The following is a 21,231-nucleotide window of genomic DNA, read 5'->3' on the forward strand; positions in this document are numbered from 1 at the left end:
AACTACTATAATACTGCCCCCTATGTACAAGAATATAACTACTATAATACTGCCCCCTATGTACAGGAATATAACTACTATAATACTGCCCCCTATGTACAAGAATATAACTACTATAATACTGCCCCCTATGTACAAGAATATAACTACTATAATACTGCCCCCTATGTACAGGAATATAACTACTATAATACTGCCCCCTGTGTACAGGAATATAACTACTATAATACTGCTCCCTATGTACAGGAATATAACTACTATAATACTGCCCCCTATGTACAAGAATATAACTACTATAATACTGCCCCCTATGTACAGGAATATAACTACTATAATACTGCCCCCTATGTACAGGTATATAACTACTATAATACTGCCCCCTATGTACAGGAATATAACTACTATAATACTGCCCCCTATGTACAAGAATATAACTACTATAATACTGCCCCCTATGTACAGGAATATAACTACTATAATACTGCCCCTATGTACAGGAATATAACTACTATGTTACTGCCCCCTGTGTACAGGAATATAACTACTATAATACTGCCCCCTATGTACAGGAATATAACTACTATAATACTGCCCCCTGTGTACAGGAATATAACTACTATAATACTGCTCCCTATGTACAGGAATATAACTACTATAATACTGCCCCCTATGTACAAGAATATAACTACTATAATACTGCCCCCTATGTACAGGAATATAACTACTATAATACTGCCCCCTATGTACAGGAATATAACTACTATAATACTGCCCCCTATGTACAGGTATATAACTACTATAATACTGCCCCCTATGTACAGGTATATAACTACTATAATACTGCCCCCTATGTACAAGAATATAACTACTATAATACTGCCCCCTATGTACAGGAATATAACTACTATAATACTGCCCCCTATGTACAAGAATATAACTACTATAATACTGCCCCCTTTGTACAAGAATATAACTACTATAATACTGCTCCCCATGTACAAGAATATAACTACTATAATACTGCCCCCTATGTACAGGAATATAACTACTATAATACTGCCCCCTATGTACAAGAATATAACTACTATAATACTGCCCCCTATGTACAGGAATATAACTACTATAATACTGCCCCCTATGTACAGGAATATAACTACTATAATACTGCCCCCTATGTACAAGAATATAACTACTATAATACTGCCCCCTATGTACAGGAATATAACTACTATAATACTGCCCCTATGTACAAGAATATAACTACTATAATACTGCCCCCTATGTACAGGAATATAACTACTATAATACTGCCCCCTATGTACAGGATTATAACTACTATAATACTGTCCCCCCTCCCCCAGTTTTGGTTCCTCCATTTGCTGCCCCAGTTTTAGTGCTTCCCCTCCTGCCCCCTATTCTAGCCCCCCCCCCCCTTCCGTCTCCAGTTTTGCCCCTTCTCCCGTTTTGCCCCTTCTCCCGTCTCCAGTTTTGCCCCTTCTCCCGTCTCCAGTTTTGCCCCTTCTCCCGTCTCCAGTTTTGCCCCTTCTCCCGTCTCCAGTTTTGCCCCTTCTCCCGTCTCCAGTTTTGGTGTGTCCCCATCCTCCTGCCCCCAGTTTTGCCCCTCCTCCTGCCCCTGTGAGCAGAGCAGTCTGTTCCGCGGGAGTCTGTATAGAGGAGGAGCCAGAGGGTCATGTGATGATGACATCACCACAGGTCCTCAAGCTTCCCCTGTATACAGCAGGAAGGTCCTCAAGCAGTGAGTTATCACACGTTATACTCCGGATCGTGGCAAAAACGCAATAGGAACGCGACCCACAGGCTGAGAAACGCTGGCCTGGGGCTTATGCTGCAGCGGCTGCCCGGCTCCCGAGTTGTTACCATGAGTTTCCTATACTTTCCAGCTGCATGTACATATCCGGTGTGCCGGGCACAGGGAAAACCGCCACCGTCCATGAAGTGATCCGCAGTCTGCAGACGGCAGTGGAGGACGAGGATCTGCCCTCATTCCACTTCATTGAAGTCAATGGCATGAAGCTGACGGACCCCCATCAGGCTTTTGTGCAAATATTAAAGGTGGGAACATTGTAGCATTAGGGTTACATTGTGCGTCAGTTCCTCCATACATTGTGACACTTGTCTTATTCCAGCTTCTGACGGGGCAGAAGGCCACTGCGGACCACGCGGCTGCACTACTGGAGAGGAGGTTCAGTACAGCGGCCTCAAACAGGGAGACCACCGTGTTACTGGTGGATGAGGTGCGGATCATCCCGTCTCTGGACACTCATGTTATGTCGCATGTTCACACCCCTATTAGGTGTGGAAGTTTTACAAACTTGTCCCATGGCAGATTAACTGCAGACAGAATGACGGAAAACCCCTTAAACTTTTTACAAATTCGTGGTCAAGGGTTACATTGTATATTTGCTTGTATAGAATGGTGGGTGCGTGTCCCACTACTGAGATGAAAGATGGTGGACGTGCATGCTCAGTCACTCTCCCTACAGCCAGGTGTCTATGTAGTGACCCTCTGTACACTGCACGGCAGCCAATAGTCTCTTGCCCTGCTTGTCAGGAATGGAGCATATGCAGTACGATTTAAGCTTTATACAAAATGTAATAGCAAAAAGTTTACTTTTGTGTGGAAATGATGGGTTTTGCAGCATTCTGATGGTTTGGTACCATCTTTATTCTGCTCCGCAGCTGGACCTGCTTTGGACCAGGAAGCAGAATGTTATGTACAGTTTGTTTGACTGGCCCACAAGGAAACACGCAAAACTCATTGTCCTCGCCATCGCCAACACCATGGATCTGCCGGAAAGGATCATGATGAATCGTGTCGCCAGCCGACTGGTAGGAAACGTTACTGATTACATTTATTCCTCACTCATCAGCCACAGATATAATGGTAAAAGTATCACCTGTGTCCCAGACATGGGCGACCGTATACCTGTCCCGGGGCTCGGGATATCTGCGTATACCTGTCCCGGGGCTCGGGATATCTGCGTATACCTGTCCCGGGGCTCGGGATATCTGCGTATACCTGTCCCGGGGCTCGGGATATCTGCGTATACCTGTCCCGGGGCTCGGGATATCTGCGTATACCTGTCCCGGGGCTCGGGATATCTGCGTATACCTGTCCCGGGGCTCGGGATATCTGCGTATACCTGTCCCGGGGCTCGGGATATCTGCGTATACCTGTCCCGGGGCTCGGGATATCTGCGTATACCTGTCCCGGGGCTCGGGATATCTGCGTATACCTGTCCCGGGGCTCGGGATATCTGCGTATACCTGTCCCGGGGCTCGGGATATCTGCGTATACCTGTCCCGGGGCTCGGGATATCTGCGTATACCTGTGCCGGGGCTCGGGATATCTGCGTATACCTGCACCGGGGCTCGGGATATCTGCGTATACCTGCATCGGGGCTCGGGATATCTGCGTATACCTGCACCGGGGCTCGGGATATCTGTGTATACCTGTCCCGGGGCTCGGGATATCTGTGTATACCTGCACCGGGGCTCGGGATATCTGTGTATACCTGCACCGAGGCTCGGGATATCTGTGTATACCTGCACCGAGGCTCGGGATATCTGCGTATACCTGCACCGGGGCTCGGGATATCTGCGTATACCTGTCCCGGGGCTCGGGATATCTGCGTATACCTGTGCCGGGGCTCGGGATATCTGCGTATACCTGCACCAAGGCTCGGGATATCTGTGTATACCTGCACCGGGGCTCGGGATATCTGTGTATACCTGTCCCGGGGCTCGGGATATCTGCGTATACCTGTCCCGGGGCTCGGGATATCTGTGTATACCTGCACCGGGGCTCGGGATATCTGTGTATACCTGTCCCGGGGCTCGGGATATCTGCGTATACCTGTCCCGGGGCTCGGGATATCTGTGTATACCTGTCCCGGGGCCGTGCATAGATATGGATTTCTTGTAGTACACATTTCGGGTCCTTTTTATTCCCATTTATGGGACTGACCCCAATTGTCGGTGTCTTTCTTTTTAGGGGCTGACCAGAATGTCGTTCCAGCCGTACACGCACAAGCAGCTGCAGCAGATCATAACGTCCAGACTGAATCACATCAAGGCGTTGGAGGACGATGCCATCCAGCTCGTGTCCAGGAAGGTAAGTAGCTCGGCCTCTGGGGTCACTTTACATCCTCAAACCTTTTCAAGTCTCAGGGTTTTGAGTTGGGGATCGAGTCTCGGCTTGCAGGTCCCAATAATAATAATAATCTCCCCCCAAACTCGGGCAAATCTAATTCTTCTCACCACATTTTCACATGAGATGAGTCAAGTTTAGTGGTGCAGTGTCACTTCTTGTGTCTTCTGTTCTGTAGGACCTAGAAAGATGCCCCTGGTGTCATCTTAAAGATCACATCTAGGTCTACAGAACCGGAGAGAATGTGAGGATCCAGTTCCTGTCTATTTTTTCTGCAGCTTTGTCTTTAGCTGTTTGCATCTCTGTAGCTCACGAAACCATCAGCCTGATGTCATTGGAGAGATGAGATGCCATTACCCTGCAACCACTAAACAGGACACATCTTATGTGAAAACGAGTCAGATTTTCCTGACTTTGGGTAGATTTTTATATAGGTGAGCGGGTAATGTTTCACATAAAAGCAGGAATCCTAGAAAGGACCTGTCATCCCTGCCTGAGGCTGCTGGTTGGTGGGATAAAGCCTGCTGACAGGTTCCCTCTGAGGCCTGCCAGTCTCGTGTCTGTAAGCTTTGCACTGCTTCTTGCCTCTCGTCAGGTGGCGGCGCTGTCCGGTGATGCGCGCCGCTGTCTGGACATCTGCCGTAGAGCCACAGAGATCTGCGAGTTCTCCGCCAAGAAGGGAGAAGCGTCCCTGGTGAGAATGCCTCACGTCATGGAGGCCCTGGATGAGATGTTCTCCTCGCCTTACGTCATGGCGATCAGGTACTTACCTCTAGGGTTATAAGACTTGAGATGTTACCCTCTGCCTTCACCTCCTGAGCAGTGCGCTCCGAGGACCCAATGATGATCACAGCAGATGACCCCCTAACATCCTCGCTATTGGCGTCAGGGGTTCAGGTAGCCAGACCCCAAATATTGGAGGTTATTCATAGGATATATAAAGCTCCTAACAGAGGACCCTCAAAGCCCGCACCGGGAGAGGTCACTGAAGTCATCTGCTCCTGGTGCTACAACAGACGCAGCAATGTTACACCGCGAGCGCTATCCGAAATCACTGTACACTACAAACGCCGGACCACTTCGTATTCATGAGGGTTAGGGTTTAGGGGTGGTGACTGCCGCATGACGCGCGCGACTGGCCTCACCGGACTGACTGGGGGGGGAGGAGGAGGACTGGGGGAGGAGTTTACTATGTGGGAAAGGCGTAGCAGACATATAGTAGTTATATTCCTGTACATAGGGGCAGTATTATAGTAGTTATATTCCTGTACATAGGGGGCAGTATTATAGTAGTTATATTCTTGTACATAGGGGGCAGTATTATAGTAGTTATATTCCTGTACATAGAGGGCAGTATTATAGTAGTTATATTCTTGTACATAGGGGGCAGTATTATAGTAGTTATATACCTGTACATAGGGGGCAGTATTATAGTAGTTATATTCTTGTACATAGGGGGCAGTATTATAGTAGTTATATTCCTGTACATAGGGGCAGTATTATAGTAGTTATATTCCTGTACATAGGGGGCAGTATTATAGTAGTTATATTCTTGTACATAGGGGGCAGTATTATAGTAGTTATATTCTTGTACATAGGGGGCAGTATTATAGTAGTTATATTCCTGTACATAGGAGGCAGTATTATAGTAGTTATATTCCTGTACATAGGGGCAGTATTATAGTAGTTATATTCCTGTACATAGGGGGCAGTATTATAGTAGTTATATTCTTGTACATAGGGGGCAGTATTATAGTAGTTATATTCCTGTACATAGGGGGCAGTATTATAGTAGTTATATTCCTGTACATAGAGGGCAGTATTATAGTAGTTATATTCTTGTACATAGGGGGCAGTATTATAGTAGTTATATACCTGTACATAGGGGGCAGTATTATAGTAGTTATATTCTTGTACATAGGGGGCAGTATTATAGTAGTTATATTCCTGTACATAGGGGCAGTATTATAGTAGTTATATTCCTGTACATAGGGGGCAGTATTATAGTAGTTATATTCTTGTACATAGGGGGCAGTATTATAGTAGTTATATTCTTGTACATAGGGGGCAGTATTATAGTAGTTATATTCCTGTACATAGGAGGCAGTATTATAGTAGTTATATTCCTGTACATAGGGGGCAGTATTATAGTAGTTATATTCTTGTACATAGGGGGCAGTATTATAGTAGTTATATTCCTGTACATAGGGGGCAGTATTATAGTAGTTATATTCTTGTACATAGGGGGCAGTATTATAGTAGTTATATTCCTGTACATAGGAGGCAGTATTATAGTAGTTATATTCCTGTACATAGGGGGCAGTATTATAGTAGTTATATTCTTGTACATAGGGGGCAGTATTATAGTAGTTATATTCCTGTACATAGGGGGCAGTATTATAGTAGTTATATTCTTGTACATAGGGGGCAGTATTATAGTAGTTATATTCCTGTACATAGGGGCAGTATTATAGTAGTTATATTCCTGTACATAGGGGGCAGTATTATAGTAGTTATATTCTTGTACATAGGGGGCAGTATTATAGTAGTTATATTCTTGTACATAGGGGGCAGTATTATAGTAGTTATATTCCTGTACATAGGAGGCAGTATTATAGTAGTTATATTCCTGTACATAGGGGGCAGTATTATAGTAGTTATATTCTTGTACATAGGGGGCAGTATTATAGTAGTTATATTCCTGTACATAGGGGGCAGTATTATAGTAGTTATATTCTTGTACATAGGGGGCAGTATTATAGTAGTTATATTCCTGTACATAGGGGGCAGTATTATAGCAGTTATATTCCTGTACATAGGGGGCAGTATTATAGTAGTTATATTCCTGTACATGGGGGGCAGTATTATAGTAGTTATATTGTGCATAGGGGGCAGTATTATAGTAGTTATATTCCTGTACATAGGGGGCAGTATTATAGTAGTTATATTCTTGTACATAGGGGGCAGTATTATAGTAGTTATATTCTTGTACATAGGGGGCAGTATTATAGTAGTTATATTCTTGTACATAGGGGGCAGTATTATAGTAGTTATATTCCTGTACATAGGGGGCAGTATTATAGTAGTTATATTCCTGTACATAGGGGGCAGTATTATAGTAGTTATATTCCTGTACATAGGGGGCAGTATTATAGTAGTTATATTCCTGTACATGTAGTGCGGTGCACTCCCCCTGCGGCCCTCGGACTGAATGTTGCGCCCCCCCTGCGGCCCTCGGACTGAATGTTGCGCCCCCCCCCCCCCCCCTGCGGCCCTCGGACTGAATGTTGCGCCCCCCCTGCGGCCCTCGGACTGAATGTTGCGCCCCCCCTGCGGCCCTCGGACTAAATGTTGGGCCCCCCCCCCCCTGCATAGTTTATAAACATCTGTTGGTGAAGACTAATTGTAGAACAGCGCCACATGGTGTGCAGTGACTGTATGGGGTATTGCAGCTGCAGTCTCCCTACAGTCTCTTATAATGCCTTATCCTAGACGTGTCTCATCACTGGTGATAGCACCAGGCTAATTACCCCTTGTGTGTGTCCCCTCAGGAGCGCCTCTATGCAGGAGCAGGCTTTCCTAAAATCTGTCATTGCTGAATTTAGAAGATCCGGCCTGGAAGAAGCTACACTACAGCAGGTGATCTCTTAAAGGGTATAACCAGGTTATTGGTCCCGCAATCCCGAAAATGGGAGTCCAGTTCTCTTTAATGGGAATCGGCAGGACAAGCATTTGTCCTGCTGCAACATTCAATTGCCTGGATGTGTGTTCTGGTATCTCTAGGGCAGTACCCCCTTTCTCCAGATTTTTGGGGTCCCAGAAGTCGGATCCTCACCGTTCCCTTATAGAACTTTCTGCGTCTCTATTTAGCACTGGTTTGGACAGATACTTACCATCGTTGTCTTGCAGATCTACCTCCAGTACGTTGCGCTGTGCAGGATAGAGGGGGTGCAGCCCCCCTCCATGTCGGAGACCATGGCCGTGTGTTTGAGACTCGGGGCCTCCCGTCTTCTCCTGGTGGAGTCCTGCAGGAATGACCTGTACCTGCGGGTGAGGATCAATGTCAGCCAGGACGATATCCTGTACGCCCTCCGAGAGGACTGAAGACGCCCAATAGTCGTGTGTATGTTTTAAATCGCTGACCTATATTTAACCCCGTTTTATGGTTATTTATAATAAAGATTTCTATGTCTTTTATTGGGATTTTTTTAATTGTATTAAAAGTCTTGAATCCAAGTTCAAGGAAATCTACCATCAAACCAGGGACACTTGCTCCTAGAGCCGGGCACTGGGACTGTGGGAATCTCTAATAACCCTCTAATATTCGTTATTCACTAGCTCCTCTCTGGAAAAAAAAAAAAAAACCTTTTAAAATTATTCTAATGAGCATAAGAGCCTCTCTGTGCTGTAGCTTCACAGGCTGTTACACTGTCTCCATCTAGGCACTGCTCCCTCTGCCTGCTGTAATCTCAGTGGGAGGGGCTAGTGTAGCAGCCTGTGAAATTACAGCACACACTGGCTCTGGTTAAAAACCAGATCCCTTCTGTCGCATTAACATAATTATAAAAGTTGAAGGAAGGAGGCCATGGATAACAAATACCCTGTTTCCCCTAAAATAAGACATCCCCCAAAAATAAGACCTAGTACAATTTTGTTCTAGCTTAGAAATATAAGGCCTCCCCTGAAAATAAGACCTAGCATCAGTCATTGCTACAGCCCCCCTCACGCCATACATTAGTATATGGAAATCTTTTAGATGCTGCAGAAGGTTGTGACATGGGGAAGAATTCATGGAAATAAATCCCGGCTGTTGTGCTGCAAATGTGATACCAGCAGCTACAAGGGATAAGAAGGGTCATGTATGGAAAGTGATTTTACTAAACATGAGAGATTGTGGCAAATGATTCTAATAGAAATGGAGTCACAAGAAATACAGCAGGAAATTCAGAGTTTGGAGAGTCATAAGGATGTTCGAGAAATAGAATTTTTTTGTTAATGTCAATTCTTGTTCGTGGAAAAATTAGACATCCCCTGAAAATAAGACCTAGTACCTCATTAGGAGCAAAAATTAATATAAGACACTGTCTTATTTTCGGGGAAACAGGGTAGAAGAAGACGCCACAGTCCTGGTGCCTGGATCTATGAGCCCCGATCTTCTGTTCTATAGCATCTAGAAACATGCTGGTGCCATATTACAGATGAGAATCTCATTGATCAGCCGGGTTATGCAGACGGCACTGGACCTTTAGCACTGGTTCTGTCATGAGCCTGATGTCATCTGAAAGATGAGAGCCTTACCTTTTAATATGACACCTGAAGCATGTTTCTAGGTGCTATAGAAGGGGCATCTGAGGGGCTGCTAGTGACAGGTTCTCATTAAAGGGCTTTTCCCACAAGGCACATTGGGTCCTAACTTGTTGATGGGTTGGGATCCCAGTTATGGGACACAGATCATGGGGGAGGGGGGGGGTTCTGATGTACCCCTGTCGCACCCCGAGGTGACTGCAGCGGGCGATCGCACATGCTTGGGCTGACTTTGATTGCCAAGTTCTGCGCTCAGCAATCCCCGCCGGCTCCATAGAGATCAATGGGGCAGCCCGCACATACGCTACTGTCTGCTGCAGTCATCTAGGGGGGCGTGGTCTGTGGGGGTCCCATCACTGAGACCCCCAACTTGTTTCAAGCCAAAACCCCTTCGCGCTCAGAGCCGTAGGGCTATGGCAGGGAGACTATTCCGGTTCGGCTCTGCACTGGAGCCGGCGTTGGGGGTCGCGGGAAGTCGAGATAATCTACCGCTGACATCCCTGGGTAACGCCCGCGGTCAGAGTGGGCCCCAGGGCGCGGTTGTTTAACCTGTTAAATGCCGTGGTCAGCGCGACTGTGGCATTTAACTTGCCTTTCCCCCGCGCCGTTTTCGGGGGGGGGGGGGGGGGGTTGGTGTTGGGGCGCCAATTGTTGCCATGGCAACCCTGGGGTGCGATTAGGACCCCAGAGATGCCTGAAAGATGGCGTCTGTGACGTGTGCATAGGCTGGCTATACCCGGCTATACATCAGGGTTATCATGAACAAGCAATCAGATGATTCATGTCCCAGGGTGGAAATGGTTAAATAAAAAAAGTTATTCAATAAAAAATCAATAAACATGCCCATAAGCCCATAACATGTAAAGAGAAATATAACGCAAAAAAAAGTAAATCATAACAGAAACCCCACATATATAGCATCAGCGCGTCCGTAACAACCCGTAGAATAACAGTAAATAAAGAACCCGCACGATGATCACCGTAAAAAAAAGATTATGATTTTTACCTATTGAATCCCGCAAAAATAAGTGATAAAAAAACATGTTGTACTCCAGAATGATCCTGGTGCAAAGTACAACATGTCCTGCAAAACACAAGCCACCAACCAGCTCCAAAAAAGTCACAATGTTCTGCCACTTGGAAGACGGCGATGCAAAAATGAGAGATTTCCCCACATTAGGGTTTTATTTGACAAATTTAGTAAAAGATAAGAAAAAATATTTGAATAAGTCCGGTCCCCGTAATCGTATCGCCCCATAGAATAAAGATCTCAGGATATATGGGGAACACAAAAAAAAAAAACCAGTACAGAATTGATGCTTTTCTACTCCTGCCCTCCAAAAAGTTCCTAAATTTTCAACAATAGGAGAAACCGACCCCAAAATGGTAACACTGGACATAACATCTCATCCCGCAAAAAAAATGCCGTCACATGACCCCAATAACAAAAAAGAGAAAATTATATATCCTACAAAAGGAGGCAAAGAGGAAACTAAAATCCTGGCAGCTGCAGGTCCCTCCTTCCCTCCTGAGCCTCGCTGTGCCCCATAACACAAGTAACGGCCACATGTGGGGGGTCTCTGAACTCGGAAGAAGTAACGGCCACATTTGGGGGGGGGGGGGGTCTCTGCACTCGAGAGAAGTAACAGCCACGTGTGGGGGGTCTCTGTACTGGGGAGAAGTAACGGCCACATGTGGGGGGGTCTCTGTACTGGGGAGAAGTAACGGCCACATGTGGGGGGGGGGTCTCTGTACTGGGGAGAAGTAACGGCCACATGTGGGGGGTCTCTGCACTCGGGAGAAGTAACGGCCACATGTGGGGGGGGGGTCTCTGTACTGGGGAGAAGTAACGGCCACATGTGGGGGGTCTCTGCACTCGGGAGAAGTAACGGCCACATGTGGGGGGTCTCTGCACTCGGGAGAAGTAACGGCCACATTTGGGGGGGGGGGTCTCTGCACTCGAGAGAAGTAACGGCCACGTGTGGGGGGTCTCTGTACTGGGGAGAAGTAACGGCCACATGTGGGGGGGGGGTCTCTGTACTGGGGAGAAGTAACGGCCACATGTGGGGGGTCTCTGCACTCGGGAGAAGTAACGGCCACATGTGGGGGGTCTCTGCACTCGGGAGAAGTAACGGCCACATGTGGGGGGGGGGGGGTCTCTGCACTCGAGAGAAGTAACGGCCACGTGTGGGGGGTCTCTGTACTGGGGAGAAGTAACGGCCACATGTGGGGAGTCTCTGTACTGGGGAGAAGTAACGGCCACATGTGGGGGGGTCTCTGCACTCGGGAGAAGTAACGGCCACATGTGGGGGGTCTCTGCACTCGGGAGAAGTAACGGCCACATGTGGGGGGGGGGTCTCTGTACTCGGGAGAAGTAACGGCCACATGTGGGGGTCTCTGCACTCGAGAGAAGTAACGGCCACATGTGGGGGGTCTCTGTACTGGGGAGAAGTAACGGCCACCTGTGGGGGGGGGGGTCTCTGTACTGGGGAGAAGTAACGGCCACATGTGGGGGGGTCTCTGCACTCGGGAGAAGTAACGGCCACATGTGGGGGGTCTCTGTACTGGGGAGAAGTAACGGCCACATGTGGGGGGGGGGTCTCTGTACTGGGGAGAAGTAACGGCCACATGTGGGGGGTCTCTGCACTCGGGAGAAGTAACGGCCACATGTGGGGGGTCTCTGCACTCGGGAGAAGTAACGGCCACATGTGGGGGGGGGGGGGTCTCTGCACTCGAGAGAAGTAACGGCCACGTGTGGGGGGTCTCTGTACTGGGGAGAAGTAACGGCCACATGTGGGGAGTCTCTGTACTGGGGAGAAGTAACGGCCACATGTGGGGGGGTCTCTGCACTCGGGAGAAGTAACGGCCACATGTGGGGGGGGGGTCTCTGTACTCGGGAGAAGTAACGGCCACATGTGGGGGTCTCTGCACTCGAGAGAAGTAACGGCCACATGTGGGGGGTCTCTGTACTGGGGAGAAGTAACGGCCACATGTGGGGGGTCTCTGTACTCGGGAGAAGTAACGGCCACATGTGGGGGTCTCTGCACTCGAGAGTAGTAACAGCCACATGTGGGGGGTCTCTGTACTCGGGAGAAGTAATGGACACATGCGGTGGGGGTCTCTGCACTCGAGAGTAGTAACAGCCACATGTGGGGGGTCTCTGTACTCGGGAGAAGTAATGGACACATGCGGTGGGGGTCTCTGCACTCGGGAGAAGTAACGGCCACATGTGGGGGGTCTCTGCACTCGGGAGAAGTAACGGCCACATGTGGGGGGGGGGGGTCTCTGCACTCGAGAGAAGTAACGGCCACGTGTGGGGGGTCTCTGTACTGGGGAGAAGTAACGGCCACATGTGGGGAGTCTCTGTACTGGGGAGAAGTAACGGCCACATGTGGGGGGGTCTCTGCACTCGGGAGAAGTAACGGCCACATGTGGGGGGGGGGTCTCTGTACTCGGGAGAAGTAACGGCCACATGTGGGGGTCTCTGCACTCGAGAGAAGTAACGGCCACATGTGGGGGGTCTCTGTACTGGGGAGAAGTAACGGCCACATGTGGGGGGTCTCTGTACTCGGGAGAAGTAACGGCCACATGTGGGGGTCTCTGCACTCGAGAGTAGTAACAGCCACATGTGGGGGGTCTCTGTACTCGGGAGAAGTAATGGACACATGCGGTGGGGGTCTCTGCACTCGAGAGTAGTAACAGCCACATGTGGGGGGTCTCTGTACTCGGGAGAAGTAATGGACACATGCGGTGGGGGTCTCTGCACTCGGGAGAAGTAACGGGCACATGTGGGGGGGTCTCTGCACTCGGGAGAAGTAACGGCCACATGTGGGGGGTCTCTGTACTCGGGATGGGTAACGGCCACATGTGGGGGGTCTCTGTACTGGGGAGAAGTAACGGCCACATGTGGGGGGGTCTCTGCCCTCAGGAGAAGTAACGGCCACATGTGGGGGGTCTCTGTACTGGGGAGAGGTAACGGCCACATGTGGGGGGTCTCTGCACTCGGGAGAGGTAACGGCCACATGTGGGGGGTCTCTGCACTCGGGAGAAGTAACGGCCACATGTGGGGGGTCTCTGCACTCGGGAGAGGTAACGGCCACATGTGGGGGGGTCTCTGCACTCGGGAGAAGTAACGGCCACATGTGGGGGGGGGGTCTCTGCGCTCGGGAGAAGTAACGGCCACATGTGGGGGGTCTCTGCACTCGGGAGAAGTAATGGACACATGTGGGGGGTCTCTGCACTCGGGAGAAGTAAAGGCCACATGTGGGGGGGGGGGGGTCTCTGCACTCGGGAGAAGTAATGGCCACATGTGGGGGGTCTCTGCACCGGGAGAAGTAATGGCCACATGTGGGGGGTCTCTGTACTGGGGAGAAGTAATGGACACATGTGGGGGGTCTCTGCACTCGGGAGAGGTAACGGCCACATGTGGGGGGTCTCTGCACTCGGGAGAAGTAACGGCCACATGTGGGGGGTCTCTGTACTTGGGAGAAGTAACGGTCACATGTGGGGGGTTTCTGCACTCGGGAGAAGTAACGGCCACATGTGGGGGGTCTCTGCACTCGGGAGAAGTAACGGCCACATGTGGGGGGTCTCTGTACTGGGGAGAAGTAATGGCCACATGTGGGGGGTCTCTGCACCGGGAGAAGTAATGGCCACATGTGGGGGGTCTCTGTACTGGGGAGAAGTAATGGACACATGTGGGGGGTCTCTGCACTCGGGAGAGGTAACGGCCACATGTGGGGGGTCTCTGCACTCGGGAGAAGTAACGGCCACATGTGGGGGGTCTCTGTACTTGGGAGAAGTAACGGTCACATGTGGGGGGTTTCTGCACTCGGGAGAAGTAACGGCCACATGTGGGGGGTCTCTGCACTCGGGAGAAGTAACGGCCACATGTGGGGGGTCTCTGTACTCGGGATGGGTAACGGCCACATGTGGGGGGTTTCTGCACTCGGGAGAGGTAACGGCCACATGTGGGGGGTCTCTGCACTCGGGAGAGGTAACGGCCACATATGGGGGGTCTCTGTACTCGGGAGAGGTAACGGCCACATGTGGGGGGTCTCTGCACTCGGGAGAAGTAACGGCCACATGTGGGGGGTCTCTGCACTCGGGAGAAGTAATGGACACGTGGGGGGTCTCTGCACTCGGGAGAAGTAACGGCCACATGTGGGGGGTCTCTGCACTCGGGAGAAGTAATGGACACATGTGGGGGGTCTCTGCACTCGGGAGAAGTAATGGACACATGTGGGGGGTCTCTGCACTCGGGAGAAGTAATGGACACATGTGGGGGGTCTCTGCACTCGGGAGAAGTAACGGCCACATGTGGGGGGGGGTCTCTGCACTCGGGAGAAGTAACGGCCACATGTGGGGGGTCTCTGCACTCGGGAGAAGTAATGGACACATGTGGGGGGTCTCTGCACTCGGGAGAAGTAAAGGCCACATGTGGGGGGGGGGTGTCTCTGCACTCGGGAGAAGTAATGGCCACATGTGGGGGGTCTCTGTACTGGGGAGAAGTAATGGACACATGTGGGGGGTCTCTGCACTCGGGAGAGGTAACGGCCACATGTGTGGGGTCTCTGCACTCGGGAGAAGTAACGGCCACATGTGGGGGGTCTCTGTACTGGAGAGAAGTAATGGACACATGTGGGGGGTCTCTGTACTGGGGAGAAGTAATGGACACATGTGGGGGGTCTCTGTACTGGGGAGAAGTAATGGACACATGTGGGGGGTCTCTGCACTCGGGAGAGGTAACGGCCACATGTGGGGGGTCTCTGTACTCGGGATGGGTAACGGCCACATGTGGGGGGTCTCTGCACTCGGGAGAGGTAACGGCCACATGTGGGGGGTCTCTGTACTCGGGAGAGGTAACGGCCACATGTGGGGGGTCTCTGCACTCGGGAGAAGTAACGGCCACATGTGGGGGGTCTCTGCACTCGGGAGAGGTAACGGCCACATGTGGGGGGGTCTCTGCACTCGGGAGAAGTAACGGCCACCTGTGGGGGGGGGTCTCTGCACTCGGGAGAAGTAACGGCCACATGTGGGGGGGTCTCTGTACTCGGGAGAGGTAACGGCCACATGTGGGGGGTCTCTGCACTCGGGAGAAGTAACGGCCACATGTGGGGGGGGGGTCTCTGCGCTAGAACAAATTGTAGAGCAACATGTGGGGAAAAAACAATCTCAGAATCGCTTTGATAAGTAACAGATCAAATCATATAAAGCGACGCAAGTCAGAATCCAAAAAATGGGGCGGAGCCTTAAGCTGCAAACTGGCCGTGTCCTGAAGGGGTTAAGACACTGAGCAGGGGCCCGGGATGAGTCAGAAAAGTCATTTCATTTCTATGTATAATGTCCTACTGCAGCACTGGACTTCAATATATGATGGGGGCCACAGCGCTCTAGCTATATAGTGGCTGACTATAGTATTGCAGCTCAATATCCGCTTTCACTTTATCCAGGGTCAGACTGGTGGCTCTCCAAGTAGGCCTGAATGTATCGGATAAGGAAGTTATGAAGAAATAGTGTAATAAAATGTAGTCCCCTGACACTGACATCCCTCCTGTGTCTCTATCCAAAGTCATAGGAATGTTCTTGTATGAGCAGTGCGGATGTGGTCTGACTGGTGACCTCTGCTATATATATATATATATATATATATATATATATATATATATATACACACACACACACACACACACACACACACACACAGCTCTGCTCCCTCTATGTATAGACACACACACACACACACACACACACAGCTCTGCTCCCTCTATGTATAGACACACACACACACACAGCTCTGCTCCCTCTATGTATAGACACACACAGCTCTGCTCCCTCTATGTATAGACACACACACAGCTCTGCTCCCTCTATGTATAGACACACACAGCTCTGCTCCCTCTATGTATAGACACACACACACAGCTCTGCTCCCTCTATGTATAGACACACACACACACAGCTCTGCTCCCTCTATGTATAGACACACACACAGCTCTGCTCCGTCTATGTATAGACACACACACACAGCTCTGCTCCCTCTATGTATAGACACGCACAGCTCTGCTCCCTCTCTGTGTAGACACGCACAGCTCTGCTCCCTCTATGTATATACACGCACAGCTCTGCCCCCTCTCTGTATAGACACGCACAGCTCTGCTCCCTCTATGTATATACACGCACAGCTCTGCTCCCTCTATGTATATACACGCACAGCTCTGCTCCCTCTATGTATACACACACACAGCTCTGCTCCCTCTATGTATAGACACACACAGCTCTGCTCCCTCTATGTATAGACACACAGCTCTGCTCCCTCTATGTATATACACACACAGCTCTGCTCCCTCTATGTATACACACACACAGCTCTGCTCCCTCTATGTATACACACACACAGCTCTGCTCCCTCTATGTATAGACACACAGCTCTGCTCCCTCTATGTATAGACACACAGCTCTGCTCCCTCTATGTATAGACACACACAGCTCTGCTCCCTCTATGTATAGACTCACAGCTCTGCTCCCTCTATGTATAGACTCACAGCTCTGCTCCCTCTATGTATAGACACACACAGCTCTGCTCCCTCTATGTATAGATACACACAACTCTGCTCCCTCTATGTATATACACACACAGCTCTGCTCCCTCTATGTATAGACACGCACAGCTCTGCTCCCTCTATGTATAGACACGCACAGCTCTGCCCCCTCTCTGTATAGACACGCACAGCTCTGCTCCCTCTATGTATATACACGCACAGCTCTGCCCCCTCTCTGTATAGACACGCACAGCTCTGCTCCCTCTATGTATACACACACAGCTCTGCTCCCTCTATGTATACACAAACACAGCTCTGCTCCCTCTATGTATATACACACAGCTCTGCTCCCTCTATGTATACACACACAGCTCTGCTCCCTCTATGTATAGACACACACAGCTCTGCTCCCTCTATGTATACACACAGCTCTGCTCCCTCTATGTATAGACTCACAGCTCTGCTCCCTCTATGTATAGACACACACAGCTCTGCTCCCTCTATGTATAGACACACACAGCTCTGCTCCCTCTATGTATAGATACACACAGCTCTGCTCCCTCTATGTATAGATACACACAGCTCTGCTCCCTCTATGTATATACACACACAGCTCTGCTCCCTCTATGTATAGATACACACAGCTCTGCTCCCTCTATGTATATACACGCACAGCTCTGCTCCCTCTATGTATACACACACAGCTCTGCTCCCTCTATGTATACACACAGCTCTGCTCCCTCTATGTATAGACTCACAGCTCTGCTCCCTCTATGTATAGACACACACAGCTCTGCTCCCTCTATGTATATACACACACAGCTCTGCTCCCTCTATGTATAGATACACACAGCTCTGCTCCCTCTATGTATATACACACACAGCTCTGCTCCCTCTATGTATAGACACGCACAGCTCTGCTCCCTCTATGTATAGACACACACAGCTCTGCTCCCTCTATGTATACACGCACAGCTCTGCTCCCTCTATGTATAGACACACACAGCTCTGCTCCCTCTATGTATACACACACACAGCTCTGCTCCCTCTATGTATACACACACAGCTCTGCTCCCTCTATGTATATACACACAGCTCTGCTCCCTCTATGTATAGACACACACAGCTCTGCTCCCTCTATGTATATAAACACAGCTCTGCTCCCTCTATGTATACACACACAGCTCTGCTCCCTCTATGTATATACACACACAGCTCTGCTCCCTCTATGTATACACGCACAGCTCTGCTCCCTCTATGTATAGACACACACAGCTCTGCTCCCTCTATGTATACACACACACAGCTCTGCTCCCTCTATGTATACACACACAGCTCTGCTCCCTCTATGTATATACACACAGCTCTGCTCCCTCTATGTATAGACACACACAGCTCTGCTCCCTCTATGTATAGACACACACAGCTCTGCTCCCTCTATGTATAGACACACACAGCTCTGCTCCCTCTATGTATATAAACACAGCTCTGCTCCCTCTATGTATACACACACAGCTCTGCTCCCTCTATGTATACACACACAGCTCTGCTCCCTCTATGTATAGACACACACAGCTCTGCTACCTCTATGTATAGACACACACAGCTCTGCTCCCTCTATGTATAGACACACACAGCTCTGCTCCCTCTATGTATAGACACACACAGCTCTGCTCCCTCTATGTATACACACACAGCTCTGCTCCCTCTATGTATAGACACACAGCTCTGCTCCCTCTATGTATAGACACACAGCTCTGCTCCCTCTATGTATAGACACACAGCTCTGCTCCCTCTATGTATAGACACACACAGCTCTGCTCCCTCTATGTATAGACACACACAGCTCTGCTCCCTCTATGTATACACACACACACACAGCTCTGCTCCCTCTATGTATACACACACACACACAGCTCTGCTCCCTCTATGTATACACACACACACACAGCTCTGCTCCCTCTATGTATAGACACACACACAGCTCTGCTCCCTCTATGTATATACACACACAGCTCTGCTCCCTCTATGTATAGACACACACACAGCTCTGCTCCCTCTATGTATATACACACACAGCTCTGCTCCCTCTATGTATATACACACACACACAGCTCTGCTCCCTCTATGTATAGACACACACACACAGCTCTGCTCCCTCTATGTATAGACACACACACACAGCTCTGCTCCCTCTATGTATAGACACACACACACAGCTCTGCTCCCTCTATGTATATACACACACAGCTCTGCTCCCTCTATGTATACACACACACAGCTCTGCTCCCTCTATGTATAGACATACACACAGCTCTGCTCCCTCTATGTATAGACACACACACAGCTCTGCTCCCTCTATGTATAGACACACACAGCTCTGCTCCCTCTATGTATAGATACACACAGTCTGCTCCCTCTATGTATAGACACACACAGCTCTGCTCCCTCTATGTATAGACACACACAGCTCTGCTCCCTCTATGTATATACACACAGCTCTGCTCCCTCTATGTATACACACACACAGCTCTGCCTCCCTCTATGTATACACACACACAGCTCTGCTCCCTCTATGTATACACACACAGCTCTGCTCCCTCTATGTATAGACACACACAGCTCTGCTCCCTCTATGTATAGACACACACAGCTCTGCTCCCTCTATGTATAGACACACACAGCTCTGCTCCCTCTATGTATAGACACACACAGCTCTGCTCCCTCTATGTATAGATACACACAGCTCTGCTCCCTCTATGTATATACACACACAGCTCTGCTCCCTCTATGTATACACACACACAGCTCTGCTCCCTCTATGTATACACACACAGCTCTGCTCCCTCTATGTATAGACATACACACAGCTCTGCTCCCTCTATGTATAGACACACACACAGCTCTGCTCCCTCTATGTATAGACACACACAGCTCTGCTCCCTCTATGTATAGATACACACAGTCTGCTCCCTCTATGTATAGACACACACAGCTCTGCTCCCTCTATGTATAGACACACACAGCTCTGCTCCCTCTATGTATATACACACAGCTCTGCTCCCTCTATGTATACACACACACAGCTCTGCCCCCTCTATGTATACACACACAGCTCTGCTCCCTCTATGTATAGACACACACAGCTCTGCTCCCTCTATGTATAGACACACACAGCTCTGCTCCCTCTATGTATAGACACACACAGCTCTGCTCCCTCTATGTATAGACACACACAGCTCTGCTCCCTCTATGTATAGATACACACAGCTCTGCTCCCTCTATGTATATACACACACAGCTCTGCTCCCTCTATGTATACACACACACAGCTCTGCTCCCTCTATGTATACACACACAGCTCTGCTCCCTCTATGTATAGACATACACACAGCTCTGCTCCCTCTATGTATAGACACACACACAGCTCTGCTCCCTCTATGTATAGACACACACAGCTCTGCTCCCTCTATGTATAGATACACACAGTCTGCTCCCTCTATGTATAGACACACACAGCTCTGCTCCCTCTATGTATAGACACACACAGCTCTGCTCCCTCTATGTATATACACACAGCTCTGCTCCCTCTATGTATACACACACACAGCTCTGCCTCCCTCTATGTATACACACACACAGCTCTGCTCCCTCTATGTATACACACACACAGCTCTGCTCCCTCTATGTATACACACACAGCTCTGCTCCCTCTATGTATAGACACACACAGCTCTGCTCCCTCTATGTATAGACACACACAGCTCTGCTCCCTCTATGTATAGACACACACAGCTCTGCTCCCTCTATGTATAGACACACACAGCTCTGCTCCCTCTATGTATAGATACACACAGCTCTGCTCCCTCTATGTATATACACACACAGCTCTGCTCCCTCTATGTATACACACACACAGCTCTGCTCCCTCTATGTATACACACACAGCTCTGCTCCCTCTATGTATAGACACACACACAGCTCTGCTCCCTCTATGTATAGACACACACACACAGCTCTGCTCCCTCTATGTATAGACACACACAGCTCTGCTGTTCTATTCCAAACACTAGCCCCTCCCCCTGGGCCTGTCACCCGTCACGTGTCAGTTTGACGTCAGTGAAGGTCCTCTGCTCCGTCACGTGCCGGGTGACAGCCTGTCTCCGCTTCCGGGATCTCTCCTGCTCCCAGCATCCTCCGCTCCTGTCCTCCAGT

The 21,231-nt window shown here is 49.4% G+C and overlaps 1 protein-coding gene across 1 annotated transcript in view; it reads left to right on the top strand.

The window, feature by feature from the left end:
• The window catches only part of ORC1 (origin recognition complex subunit 1), a 42,417-nt gene extending 34,049 nt beyond the window's left edge, over window positions 1-8,368 (top strand). The window contains exons 12-18 of the mRNA XM_072128909.1: window positions 1,902-2,073; window positions 2,148-2,255; window positions 2,701-2,850; window positions 4,016-4,135; window positions 4,767-4,933; window positions 7,723-7,810; window positions 8,081-8,368. Of these exons, the coding sequence (XP_071985010.1) occupies window positions 1,902-2,073; window positions 2,148-2,255; window positions 2,701-2,850; window positions 4,016-4,135; window positions 4,767-4,933; window positions 7,723-7,810; window positions 8,081-8,275 (1,000 nt within the window). The 3' untranslated portion in view covers window positions 8,276-8,368. The remainder of the gene's footprint in view (window positions 1-1,901; window positions 2,074-2,147; window positions 2,256-2,700; window positions 2,851-4,015; window positions 4,136-4,766; window positions 4,934-7,722; window positions 7,811-8,080) is intronic.
• The last annotated feature ends 12,863 nt before the right edge of the window (window positions 8,369-21,231 follow it).

This window comes from Engystomops pustulosus, chromosome 10, assembly GCF_040894005.1.
Source record: "Engystomops pustulosus chromosome 10, aEngPut4.maternal, whole genome shotgun sequence".
Lineage (NCBI taxonomy): Eukaryota > Metazoa > Chordata > Amphibia > Anura > Leptodactylidae > Engystomops > Engystomops pustulosus.